At 36.0% G+C, this 14482-nt stretch overlaps 1 protein-coding gene across 1 annotated transcript; it reads right to left on the minus strand.

Moving 5' to 3' along the window:
* Positions 1 to 671: 671 nt before the first annotated feature.
* rpgrb (retinitis pigmentosa GTPase regulator b) lies at positions 672 to 14154 on the minus strand. The gene is made up of 17 exons (XM_084100246.1): positions 14042 to 14154; positions 13353 to 13478; positions 13164 to 13256; positions 12535 to 12597; positions 11622 to 11780; positions 11339 to 11488; positions 10276 to 10434; positions 10028 to 10183; positions 9799 to 9923; positions 8753 to 8929; positions 8439 to 8586; positions 7629 to 7726; positions 7329 to 7388; positions 2954 to 3163; positions 2800 to 2848; positions 1553 to 1650; positions 672 to 1383 (listed from the first exon to the last, which is right to left on the minus strand). Exons 1-17 carry the CDS (start codon positions 14070 to 14072, stop codon positions 1207 to 1209), a joined length of 2079 nt encoding a protein of 692 aa, XP_083956372.1. The 5' UTR covers positions 14073 to 14154; the 3' UTR covers positions 672 to 1206.
* Positions 14155 to 14482: the final 328 nt, after the last annotated feature.

Raw genomic sequence — 14482 nt, forward strand, 5'->3', positions numbered from 1 at the left:
TATCTATCTATCTATCTATCTATCTATCTATCTATCTATCTATCTATCTATCTATCTATCTATCTATCTATCTATCTATAGTGTTTATACTGTATTCGATCAAAAATACAATAAAAACAGTAATACTGTGAAATATTATTACAATTTAAATTAACTGGTTTCTGTTGTAATATATTTTAAAATGTAATTTATTACTGTGTGTGATGGCAAAGCTGAATTTTCAGTGTCACATCCTTCAGAAATTCTAAGGTCATTTCTTCTTATTAATGTTGAAAACAATTTTTTTTTAAAGGCACTGCCATTCAAAAGTTTTGGATAAGATTATTATTAAAAAAGACTAAGACATTAATAAATATAACAAAAAAGTATGTATTGTTATAAAAGTATTCATAATAAATGCTGTTCTTTTGAACTTTCTATTCATCAAAGAATAATGAGGGGAAAAAATCTGTTTCCATAAAAATATTAAGCAGCACAACTGTTTAGCATTAATAATAAGAAATGTTTCTTTAGCACCAAATCAGCATATTAGAAAAATGTCTGAAAGATCATGTGTTTTTACCATATATTTGATAATAAATAAATAAATAAATGCAGCCATGGTGAGATTGAGACTACTTTCAAAAACATTTGACCGGTACTGTATATATATCAAAAAGGAAGGGAGACCATTTTAAGTTGATGTTTACTTGTATCACATCAAATACAAAGGTTGTTAGATGATTCTCACAAAAATGGACAAAAAATTGTCATATTACCCTGAAATTTTAAATATATAAAGTGCACAGGTGCTTTGAAAGTCTTTCATCAAAAGTAAATAAATAGGTATAAAAACACACATAAATATATAATTATATTTTAGATATACGGCACATATTGGTAAATTTACTCCCCAGTAATGACTTTAAGAATGCCTTTGATAAAAAAGTTGTATAAATCAGACACTGCAAACATATAAAGGAAAAATATTATACAATGTAGTACCAAAACAAAACCATTATAGCTCACAACTATACTTAAATTAAAATTAGACTCCCTAACTCAGTTTTCAGTTAAAGCTAGTCATTTTCTGTGGTCTGCTTTGCAGCACAAGGCACAGTAACATTAACACCACCAACACTAACAGGATGTTGCTCTGTTCAATTTCAATTCCAGTTTTTGTTCCAGTCTCAGGATTAACAGCATGTCAAACCCAGCTGAAAGGTGTCAAAGCAGATTGCAAGTGGCTGAACGTGATCGATTGGATGCAGTGGTTGGGCCTCCGGTCTGTGTTTGACTGCTAGAACTAGAAGAGATCTGAGGTGGACCATCAGCTGCTGGTTTGCCTAAAGCGCTGCTCTCTGCTTGATTCCCTTTGGTGGGAGATCTCTTGAAAAGAGAAAGCTGAAGATAGGAAAGAAGAAACTGATCAAACAAAGGTTAAACTCTGATGCGCAAAGATGTTATGCAGTTGCTCGAGTGTTATGCATGATTATGAGGTGGTTGCATGATTATGAGGTGGTTGCTTACAAGTGTTTATTATACAGATTAAAAGGTTTGAGTGGTTAAATACCCTGTTTCTAGAGCCGAAACGAGTTTTAGGTTTGTCTTCTGTAACTCCATTCCTCTCTGACTCTGTCTCCTTCTTTATAAGGGTAGCAGGATCAGAATCTTCAGAAACAAAGGAGAAAGACTGCTTAAAAAAAGCTGCTTAAAATCAATACATTTGATTTTGGTGAACATACATTTCATTTATGTTCACCAAGTTATATTATAGTACATTGCAATCACTTTCTACCTAATCATGGACATACTGCACCATAAAAATTAAAGATGACCGGGATATCAAAGGGCTCGTCTCTTTCATTTAAATAGTTTATAGGTGCTTCTCAAAACTCTAACTGATGCTTCCTCGTTTCCTCGCTCCTCCGTCCTCCAGCCCGTGACCTGGAAACCGACCGAACTCAGCCATCTTGACAGGCTTCTCAGTTCTCTTGTTGAACTGTGAGAAGGCGAGGAACGAGGAGCGAGGAAGCTTCCTGAGGAGTCATGATTGAGGATACACAGGTGAGACACGAGGAAAAGAAGCAAAGAAAGGAATAATAATATAAATAATAATATAAAAAAGGTAATTGTGAATTTTTAATCTCACAATTTGGACATTTGTCCTTGCAATTGTACATTAGGATTTTTTCCCTAGTTTATATCTTTATATCTTTTGTGTTGTTTATTCTCAGAATAGTGAGTTTACATTTCACAGACTTTTTTTTCTCAATTCCATTTTTCGCAGAATTCTGCAGGTGCATGAGGTCAGGATAGGTGTCAAAAAAAAAAAAAAAAAAAAAAAACGGAATTCCGAAAAACAAAAACAAAACACGGAATTCAGAGAAAAAAAGAATTCCGAAAAAACAAAAACAAAAAACAGAATTCCAAAAAACAAAAACAAAACACGGAATTCAGAGAAAAAAAGAATTCCGAAAAACAAAAAACAGAATTCCAAAAAACAAAACACGGAATTCAGAGAAAAAAAGAATTCTGAAAAACAAAAAACAGAATCCCGAAAAAAAAAAAAAAATGGAATTCAGAGAAATGTAAGATGTAAAAAAGGTCAGAATTGTGAGATATAAACTTGCAATTGTGAAAAAACAGTTGCAACCTTTTTTATATTTTGATTCTGTGGTGGAAATAAGCTTCCATACTGTATATAAATGTCCTCAAAGCTAACAGACATGGCCTAAAAGCCACAAAACTCTTTTTTTTTGGTTTTCTTGGGGTCTGTATGGGAATATGAAAGGGTGCTGAAAAGAAAAAAAAACTCACCTTTTATCGGTCCATCAGGGACGGATGCCTCTTTTATAATCTGCTTTTTCTGTAGGAGTAAGAAAATTACATCACACAAACAAATCAAAGCAATAGAGCCACGCTAAAGCAATATGTTCAGTCTAAATTATATGAATGAAAGGTTTCAGGGCACCTGTATGTCTGGCTCTGTAATGCTTTGCTCCTCTGTCTCTTTCCTCTTCTCGTCTAGAATATCGTCCTTCTCCTCACATTTTTCCCCTTCTTTTTCCTCTGGATGCTCTTCCTCATCTTCCTCCTCATCAACATCATCATCTTCATCATCTAAATATTCTTCCTCCTCATCTTCTCCCTCCATCTTTCCATTGATCTCATCTGTCCGGAGCTGGAGAGATCGGTGGTGGTCGTGCAAAAAGTGAGAAAAGACAATCAGTGACTGGAAAGAGTGACTGTGAAACACAAAAAGAGGGTTGAAGAAACTAGAATGGCAGGAGATGGTTCAAAGTGAGTCAGGAAGTCTTTTTCATTTTAAAATGAAAATGAACTAACAAACTACATGTATAAAGAAACACAAGTAGGTGGGTACATGACTAGGGATCTATTTAGGAGGACTAGAAAAGGACCAGCTCTGAGAGAGAGTGCCTCACCTGTCCAATGAAGGATTTTCGGGTTTTCTGCCTGATTGCAACTGCTTTGAATTTGGAGATATCTCATATGGCTTTCTTTATTTGCATGATTGCAGTTCAAATTCAAATTTGCTTATTATGCTGCTGAAACTCTCTAGTACAGCATTATAGATTTATATCATGTCGTTTTCTTTATGTAAAGCATACAAAATGTTAGCTTTCAAAGTCGGTTTGGAAAATCTGTGCTTTTTATATTTAAATAAAATGCAATGTTACTAAATTGGAAAACAAATACAAAACAACAGGTATTAATTTAAAAACACATGCAAATAGTAATAAATAAATGAAAAGTTTATTGGCTATTAAATGTAACAAAAAACTCACAGAACAAGCACATTTGAAAAATTTGAACTAAATGCTACTTAATAATGACTTTATTTTTTATTTTTCCAAATATTTTCTTCCAGTCATAAAGATCACGAGCTGCCATTTTATTTTACATTTTAATTTTTGTAAGAGTAGGCATCTTTAAATGTGCCCTGTTTGTATTTGTAAGAATTTGAAGTCATTGATGGTGCTGATTCATGGTCATTGGCAAATCAAGCACATTTGTTAATAAACGAACATGGCTGTCCATCAGATACATATGTCCTAAGGCACATCATGAGGTCTTCATTACTGCATGAGCGTATCATTACTTATGAAAACATAAATAAATAAATAGAAAATAAAAAATGTGAAGCAATACATTTAAAAAAAATTCATGGACGAAATTGCAAGAATAATAATATTTCAAATATATATCACAAAAGCAAGAAGCAAGAAAAAACATAAAAGGCATGTACATAATACTCAGTAAAAGCAGATAGAGGATGTTGAATTATTTTAAATTGAGGTATTGAGGAAGAACATCATCCCAAAACTGCTGAGACTCCTGGGACTCGTCGTCTGACTGCTGGCGTTGCGCTCGGGCCCGTTTGGCTTTTGTCGGCTGTTTTGTTGTTTTCACACTTGACTTTTGTTTGGTGGATTCAGAGGCTTTTTCACGTTTTCTTTTGGCTTTGGCTTTTTCTTCTTCCTCCTCCTCTTGTTCTTCTTCCTCCTCCTCTTGTTCTTCTTCCTCCTCCTCTTGTTCTTCTTCCTCCTCCTCTTGCTCTTCTTGTTTGTCCTCCTCTTCTCCCTCCTCATCCTCTGCTTCTTCTGCCTCCTCTTTTTCTTCAGACTCTTCCTCCTCTGCTTCCTCTTCCGCTTCTTCATTGCCTTCTTCCTCACCATTACTTTCTTCTTCTTCCTCTTCGTCTTTGCTCTCCTGCTCTTTTTCCTCTTCGTCCTTGCTCTCCTGCTCTTCTTCCTCTTCGTCCTTGCTCTCCTGCTCTTCTTCCTCTTCGTCTTTGCTCTCCTCCTCTTCTTCCTCTTTGCTCTCCTGCCCTTCTTCCTCTTCGTCTTTGCTCTCCTGCTCTTCTTCCTCTTCGTCTTTGCTCTCCTCCTCTTCTTCCTCTTTGCTCTCCTGCTCTTCTTCCTCTTCGTCTTTGCTCTCCTGCTCTTCTTCCTCTTCGTCATTGCTCTCCTGCTCTTCTTCCTCTTCATTTTCACTCTCTTCTTCTTCCTCTTCCTCTTCCATCTGACTCATTGCTTCCTCTTCATTGCTTTCGCCCTCTTCCTCATCCTCTTTAACTTCCTCACTCTCCTCTGCTTCACTCTCACTCTCCCCTTCATCATCATCTTCAGTCTCACTTTCCTGCTTTTCTGAATCGTCCTCCTCTTCTTCACTAGTCTTTTCACCATCTTCATCCCCTTCATCTTCAGACTCGCTCTCTAGCTTTTCAGAATCTTCCTTTTCTTCACTAGTCTTTTCACTATCTTCATCTTCCTCTGCACTATCCTCCTCTGCAATGTCACTTTCTACATCCTTTTCTTCCTCATCCTCACTGTCTTTCTCCTCTGACTCCTCACTATCTTTCTCCTCTGACTCCTCATTCTCTTCATCTGATTCTTCCTTTGAGCTCTCATTTTTGCTCTCTTCCTCTTTGCTTGTTTTGCTTTCGTCCTTTTCATCTCCACTCTGCTCTTCAGTTTTTCTACTTATCTCACTTGTTTCTTCTTCCTCGTCTTCTATTCTATCACTCTCCCCTTCCTCAGCCTCACTCTCTACATCCTCAGTTGCCACACTTTTACTTTTTTCCTCCTCTTCCTCACTTTCCTCATCCTCACTAGAACCTTTGATCATTGTATCACCTTCAACCTCAGAATCATCATCGTTTGCTACCTTGTCAAGGGTCTTGCTCTCACTTTCCTCCTCACTGTCATCCACTTCCTCACTCTCATCCCTTCTGTTCACCAACCCCTTGCTTTCCTCCTCATCTGATTCCTCTCCTTCTTCCTCCTCGTTTCTTCTATATGTTTCCACCTCAGAATGAGCCTCGGTTTTGGACTCAATGCTGCTGCTTTCCATGTCCCCATCTGAAGTTCCTGATTCTGTCTTCATGTTGATGGTGACAGCCGTCCTCTTGGCTTCTCTAGTCTCATCCTGTCTTGAAACCTCATCGGACTCACTCAGGGACGAAACATCAGATAGAGTTCTTTGTTTTGAAGGAGGTTTTGGCATCTTTTGGGGTGTGGACTGGGAAAGGAACTGACTGACTGCTGATGCTCCAAGTAAACAAGCAGAACTTCCCATTCCCACATCTTGGAGAAAAGATGTCACCTTGATGAGAGGATTTTCCTTAATTTGCTCAGATTCTGACGCCGATTCAGATTTGGAGGCAGCTTCGGAGACAATGGTAGGCCCCTTTTTTGTGTTTTTCAAGTTGTCTTCTACTAGCAATTGGCTTTGTTCTGCTCTTGATTTCTTTGTCTTCTTTGTAGAAACATCTTCTTGGCATGAGGATTGTTGTGAAGTAGTGGAGATCTCCTGTATTGTCTTACTACTTTTTGAATCTTTTTTTGAATCTGACTTTTTACTCTGTGGGACAAAATTTTTGTTCTCTGTCTTAGCAGCATTCGTTTCACCTTTCACCCTCAGAGCTTTTGGTAAATCATCTTTTGAGATCTTCTTACCTGTTGGGACCTGGTCCTTATGTGTGGTCTGTTCAAGATGATGTTCAACAACAATTATGGGTTTCATTTTTACTTCCTTTTCTTTCCCCACAACTTTTTGAGGCTGGCTTCTGACTTCCAATGGACGATCTTTGGGTTTTGCTTTACCTATTCCCTCTTGGTTTGGTTTTGTACTTCCTTTTGATTTTTGAGCAACCTTCTCGCTTTCAGCCTCTTGATTTGGGTGGGCTTTTCCAGGTGATTCTTTTTTAACTTTATCCCTTGACTTCATCAATTCTGTGTGCTTGGGCAGGTAGGATTTGGATCCAGCTCTGCTTATGTCCGACCCCAATCTGGTGTTACTTCCACCAGCTTGGTGATATGCAGGCTTTCTGTTCTCCAAAGCGATAAGTACATTTTCCTTATCATGACCATGTCTCTTAGGGGACTTGTGGGGCGTCCCTGACCCAAGACTGTCCCCGACTACTGAGCTACCACTTGAGCTTCTAAGTAACTCAGTAGGAAGAGCTTTGCGAGCTGACAGCTCCGCCCTCTTACTATAAGGGGCGTGGCCATCACTATGCTTCTCCTTACCGTGCTCTTTCACAACCTTAACCTTCTTCTATTCCAGGAAGCAGAGGATAAAAAGAAGGAAAGTGTTAGAGAAATGAATGAACATGCAGAGCAGGCTGAACGAGAGCAGAATGAGCTTTAAGGCTGCAAAGCAAATGAGAATGAGTCAATGAAGAGAAGACAGAGAACACAAGCATAAGGGGGAGGTCTAAATGAGTGCAGCCCTTTGAAAAAATTTACACATTTTTCTCCTCAACCTTTGTTTGGCCATATAAATAGCTAATTTCTTGGACAACAACCCAGATGAGCTCTTACCTTCTCCACAGGAGACAATGTGAGGGTCTTATCGCTAGGGTCCATCTTAATTATGTGAGTCTGAAAACAAAGAAACTTTTGCATTAGTCTTAGAAGATTTTATACCAGCGGTTCTCAACTGGTTTTTCTACATGACCCAGATTTTACATCAAATGGCACCTGTATTTACAGTAGTCTGTGTCATTTTTGCTTTTAAAAGTGGATTTCAAAAAATCATTAAATGTCTACTTCTACGTATTTTCTATAGATATTATAAAAGCATGCATGCCTCTTTCATAAGTGATGGTATGCTTCTCCTACCAGGTTTAATAAGTCAGTTGTTTCTCCAAGGTCTTTTACGCTCTCACTATCCTCCACACTGCTTCTGTCATCAAGAGATTTCTCTCTCTTTCCAGGAACTTATCGAGAGAGAGAGAGAGAGAGAGAGAGAGAGAGAGAGAGAGAGAGAGAGAGAGAGAGAGAGAGAGAGAATCCATAAAAACATGAGTATAATATACACTACAGTTCAAAAGTTTGGTATTGGTTAGATTTTTAAAATGCTTCCGAAAGATGCCTAACCAAGGCTGCATTTATTTGATAAAAAATACAGTAAAACAGTAAAATTGTGAAATATTATTACAATTTAAAAGAAGTGAATTTCTATTTCTTTTAAAATGTCATTCATTCCTGTTATGGCAAAGCTGAAATTACTCCAGTCTTCAATGTCACATGATCATTCAGAAATCATTATAATATGCTGATTTGCTGCTCAAGAAACATTTCTTATTATTATCAATGCTGAAATCAGTTGTACTGCTTAAGGATTCTGAATAGAAAGTTCAAAAGAACAACATTTTTAAAAATAGAAATCTTTTGTAATAATGTAAAAGTCTTTACTGACACTTTAGATCAATTTAATGTGTCCTTGCTGAATAAAAGTATTAATTTATTTAATCATACTGATTCTAAACTTTTTAACAGTAGTGTAAATGAAAATAAATGTGTGCTTTTTGATTGAATGATGTCTTTTTATAAGTGGCAATAGCATTTGTGAACGAGGAACTTGTTTTCCTGTGATTTGAAACAACAGATATGATTTTTAGTACTTCAGTTTTTTGACAAGGCAGTTACTTTTGAGGCTGTTGTGAGGGATCTTTCCAGGTTGGTTACTGTGGGAGTGACGGATCTGGCTGGGAACAGATACAGATGCACTCAGATGATTTCCACCCAGAGCTGGGAGTGTTCGAAACATTTGTCCAAACTGATCTGGTGAACGCTCCTGCAGAAGAAAAGCAACACACATTGCATCCATATTTAATTAGTTGTTTAGGTAATATATTATACTAAACATTGCCGTAAAATTGTATTATTCATCTTGAAATACACTTCCACTAGTCCAATTGATAATCAGTTGCACTAATTGCAATCCATTAGGATTGACCTACCCGTTCTCTGCGTCTGACCCGAGCCGAGAGACTCCTGTTTAGGGTGTCCCCCAGTAGTTCAGTACAGGACTTTTCAAAGTAGTCTTCTGTGATGTCATCCTCCTCCAGGATCAAATCCTCCAACCTTTCAGCCCTGGGCTTTGCCAACACAAGCATGTGACACCCACCACAAGTAACCTGTAAGCAAACACACTGTTTACAGATGCCATGAACTTTTTAGTCCTTATTGTTCCATAAGAAATGATGATACACATGTTTAGCAGATTAATACATTTAGACTACCATTATAAAATTTGCAATCGGTAAGATTTTTTAAAAGTTTTTTAAATGTATTATGCTTACCAAGGCTATTTTTATTTTATCAAAAATACATAAAATAATTTGTGAAATATTATTACAATTTAAAATAAACTGTTTTCTATTATAATGTATTCCAAAATCGAATTTATTCTTGTAATGGCAAAGCTGAATTTTCAGCAGCTCCAGTCTTCAGTGTCACATGATCCTTCAGAAATCATTATAATATGCTGATTTAGAGCTTAATAGATATGTCTTATTATTATCTGCATTATTTTAACTATTTTTTGTAAGTCTTTACTGACACTTTTGATCAAGTGAATGTATTCTTGCTGAATAAATGCATTCATATATATATATATATATATATATATATATATATATATATATATATATATATATATATATATATATATATTACTGACCCCAAAGTTTTTCTCTGCTGTAAAAAAATGGATAAAAAATATGTATGCTCAGGAGGAAAAACAAATGTTTTTTTGCAATAAAAATAAAATGAATAAATAAAATGTTCTCTCTATTATAAGAAATAAAATTAGAGAATGAAAGCAATAAAAAAGGGCAAGTACTTTAATATGTCCAGACCTTCCTGTCTCAAAAGAAAATGGGGTCAACAGGGTAATGAAATTTATATTGGTCAAACCATTTCAAAGCAGAAAATATATATACCTGATAGAAATCAAATGTATTATATATTGTGTCATAAACAGTAGATGGCCAGTAATACGTACAGAATGTACATGGCAGTTGAGGAATCTCGTACACAGGGTCGGTCTGAACTGGTTGGTGAAGTTTTCTTCTCCAAGCCCCAGTTTTCCATGCCGACCATCACCAAAGGTGTACAAAAGGCCGCTGTCTGAAACCAGCACATATACAAACAGAATCGTATATATTTTAGAGGAAAGACACAAAGAGGAAATTACATCACAACACATAAAAGGATGTTGTCAGGTGTTTTACCAGTAATCAACGCTGTATGGTTCTCTCCACACTCCACATGTTTAACTCTGCCCCTCCTGAAATGCTCAACCACTCTGGGTAAACGAGACTCAAATATGAATGTGCCGTGGCCAAGCTGTCCAAACTGACCCAGGCCAAACGAATACACCTTGTGCTCTGCATTACCAGACATGTGTAACATTTAGTCTTCACAAAGAAGAAACACAGACAAAAAAACAACAACCACAAAGCAAAATATGTTCCCTTACCAGTAAGCGCCACCGTGTGCCCTCCTCCACAGGACACCTTTACCACCCTATCAGAGATGCCGGTCACCTGTTGAGGCACTTTATGATTGGCCAGCTTCTCTGTGGACAAGCCCAGCTTTCCACTGTCTTTTTCTCCGAATGTGAACAAGGCCCCATCCACTGCAACAAATGAAACAAGCATCACCTAGCAACAATCCAGCCTTCACAGAAGGTCAAATGATGAACATTTTATGAATTCAATGCCACCATCCTGTGCTCTATAGATCATGGAGAGGAAGTAGGAAAGTCATGAATTGTCAAAAAGTGGGGATTTAAAATGATGGATATTCCAATGTAACAGTTGAACACAATTCTTAAATCATTTTGATTCATTTATTAAATATATCAAGTATTATTTATAAAATAATAGTAATATTATGCCATTGTTTTCAAATTATGAATGTAATTTATTGTAAATGTATTAATTGTAATACCATTATTATATGTAATTAACAGCATAATTCTCTATAATAAAAATGGGTAAGATTTTTTTATTTTTAATTAAAAAAAAATCCATAATCACTTATTTGACGTATTTGATGAGTTTTCTTTTTAAATATATTTTCAAATGTAATCTATTCCTGTGATGGCAAAGCTGAATTTTCAGCATCATTACTCCAGTCTTCAGTGTCACATGATCCTTCAGAAATCATTCTAATATGCTGATTTGCAGCTAAGAAACATTTATGTTGTGCATTTATTTTCAGGATTCTTTGAGTTTAAAAGACCAGCAGTTTAATGCATCCTTGCTGAATAAAAGTATTTTTCTTTGTCTTTTTTCTTAAAAGAATTGTACTGACCTTAAACTTTTGAGTGCAAACTTTAAAAAAAAAAAAAAAACCTTTTTTACTATTTATGAGTAAAATAGTATAATATTATAAATATATATATAAACAAAAGATATATTCCAGATTAAATAAATGTGAATGTTGAGCATAGAGTTAAACATGTATTTAACCCTGAATATTTTGGTATATTTGGCCGTGGTGACATGAGGTAATACTTCCTACAGTGGCATACATACCGGTAACAAAGGCAGAATGATAATATCCACAGGACACCCAGGACACTCGTTTCCCCACGGAAACCTCCTGAGGAGTGAGTGCGTTACTCTCCTTTCCTAACCCAATCTGACCCTCGGAGTTATCGCCCCACATATAGAGCCTGCCATCCTCTGAGATGACACAGACATTTTGTTACATTACTGTTAATATTTGCCGTTACATGTTATGTATGTCACATTTTCGGTTACATGTTTTGTCAACAGAAACAGTTGCACTGTAAGGCAGATGGAACGGAACTCTTACGCGTCAGGACAGCAGATGTATTGGAACCAGCAGCGAGCATTTTGATTGGCCCATGTTTGCTGAAGAAGTCCACCAGGTGGAAGGAGGTTCTGTCATCGCAGTCACCAAGACCAAGCTGTCCTTCATTATTCCCTCCAGAGGCATACAGGTTACCACGGGCTGCTCAGCAAAGAAAACAAGTATTTTAGTTGAGGATAAATCTATAATGTTGCAAATAGTTATCTATAGTGCTATCAAAACATTTGGGGTCAGTGACACTGAAGACTGAAGCAATGATGCTAAAAATACAGCTTTGTCACCACAGGAACAAATATACATTTCAAATATATTACAATAGAAAAAAATGTTTTTGAATTAAAATAATATATCACAATATTAATGTTCAAAAACCAATAGATATCAAAGATATCAAAAATATCTTATTGTCCCCCAAATTTTGAATGGTAGTGTACATTCAAATTTTTTTTTTCATGTTTTGGCCTTTGCAAATATTGAGATATCATCAAAAAACAAAACAGAAACAAAAACAAACAGAATGCTCAGATATTTAAAAAAATATATTTTTAAAAGTACTAGCCTTACATGTTATGATCGTTTGTCTTTAAGGTTATGAGTGTAATTTTTTCAATGTTAAACATTCTCTTATCCCCGTTTAATTCGCAGAGACGATTATAAATTCCCAGAGAGTTCCCACTGTGTTGCTCTGTAGCCCTTTCAAAACATTGCTGTTTGTTTCAGTGGTCTGGCATGGCAATTTCTGGCTTGACTAATGGAATAAGTAAATAAATAAGAATATGTAAATAATTAAGGTAACAGAAAATGAAGGAAAACAAATTTCACCTTTAAAAAAACAAAAACAGGATTGGTTAACTAGACTCAAAAAACATAAAGCAAATATGATGAATAAACTTACATGTATAAACAAGTGAGTGAGTTCTTCCACAGGCTGCGAGCTTCACGCTTTCAGATTTTAGGGCTTTAAGAAAACAAATACGGTCATTGCATGTCAGAAACATGTTGACTATACAGTTTATTCTTACTAAACACAATTATACATCCTGAATATATATGTGTATATATAAATATCTCAAGCTAATTTGTTAAAATGTTGAACTCCTGCACACACTTCCCCAGATTAATGCAGATTACGGACCACTCCAGATTGGTATTAAGACAATCTATGGCTTTATCCTGAAAAGATCTCCTTTTTCTTAAAGCTACTTACAAACATGTAATTGTGTGTGTCATATTATATATTACTGCTGAATAATTCAAAGTCACTAATCATTATTATTTGATAAACTAATGATAACTTCTATATGCAGTGCTGACAGCATTGGAGAATGTGTTGAAGTGATGTGAGCTGTGGATGGCAGAAAACACTCAGTACTGCTCTCTCTTTGACTATGACAGGTTTGCGTAACAAACTAGCCCAATCGCGTTCCGGGGGTATAAATCGAGTTGCCAGGGGTCGCTTCAACCCGGGTAACAGTGTAAAAGTAGCCCAATTCCATGGGAAAACAGTGACACTGAAAGTCGTACCTTTCACACAAGTGGGTTTATTCACAGTGGTCTTTGTTCCGAGGCCCAGCTGTCCCCAGTTATTGCTGCCAAACATAAACAGCTTCCCATTTTCTAAACACAATAGGAATAGTGACAGGATGAATGCAAAAAATTACGGAACAAGACTTTATTTACCAAGATATCCACTAATAAACTCATAAATCATACCTGTTACTAGTGCTGTGTGCTCATCTCCACAGGAAATTCTCAAAGGTACATCATTTTTTAACCAGAATTTACTGGGGGCATTATCTGCGAATTTACTCTTTCCAAAAGTGAAGACAGCTCCGGATTCTAAAACAAAAATTGAAAAATAGAACAATAGCAAATGCAGACAAGTTTTCATGTTATGCCTTAAATTATTCAAATGACTGCTGTTTCAAGCTGTATTACACTATATTATGTCGTAAACAAATAACAGTTTGTATGATTTTAATTCGAAGTTTCTGTATATATATATATACAATCAGATGGTTAAAATGAGTTGTTTACTTTATAGAAAAATATAATAGAATTGAGAGCGAGAGGCGTGACCACATGGCGTGGTTGCCTTGGCGACAGGAAGCCACAGGAGTCAATGAAAGAGCGGGACAGAGTGTTCAATGAAATAAAAAACAAAACACAACGAACAATTATATGTATAAACACAGAGCAATATAATATTTGCAGTGCATTAAAACAGTTAAAACATATTTACACCAGTATAACATATGATTCGCTTCCACTATGTAGCACCGTTATATTATAGCCTATAGGCTAATCATAAACAGACAATAAGGCTAAAGAGACACACGTGTAGCAACTGCAAATAACACAACTGTTTACATCGACAACTAATGTACTACAAAATATTTTACCAGGGATCTCATCTTCTGTCTCTCCGGCCATCTCCCCCGACTAATCAGCTTATTTACGCTGGACTCTGAAGTGTGACCAAGAAGTTTCTAAAACGACAGAAACTCTCCGCTCTAGATTTGCTTCCGCGTTGAGTTGTCACGTGTTACTCATTAGCTCCGCCAACTACAGTAACTTGTTGCGACATTTATATAATACATATTTATATGGACATTTATTATTTTATATACTTTTATAGTAGCTTAAACAATTGCACATATTAAATTATGACTGTATACATAAGATAAACACACATTTACGTTATATTAGACAATCGTGAGGAAAAGGAAATGAGAATATATGTGCACAACTATGTTGTTCTTTACCTGTATATTTTGTCTAATAAAGTCACAAATATTCAACAATAATAATTCACAGGAAATTTCACTGTGTGTAGTGAAATT

This window comes from Abramis brama (assembly GCF_963993115.1).
Source record: "Abramis brama genome assembly, chromosome: 23".
Classification (NCBI taxonomy): Eukaryota; Metazoa; Chordata; class Actinopteri; order Cypriniformes; family Leuciscidae; genus Abramis; species Abramis brama.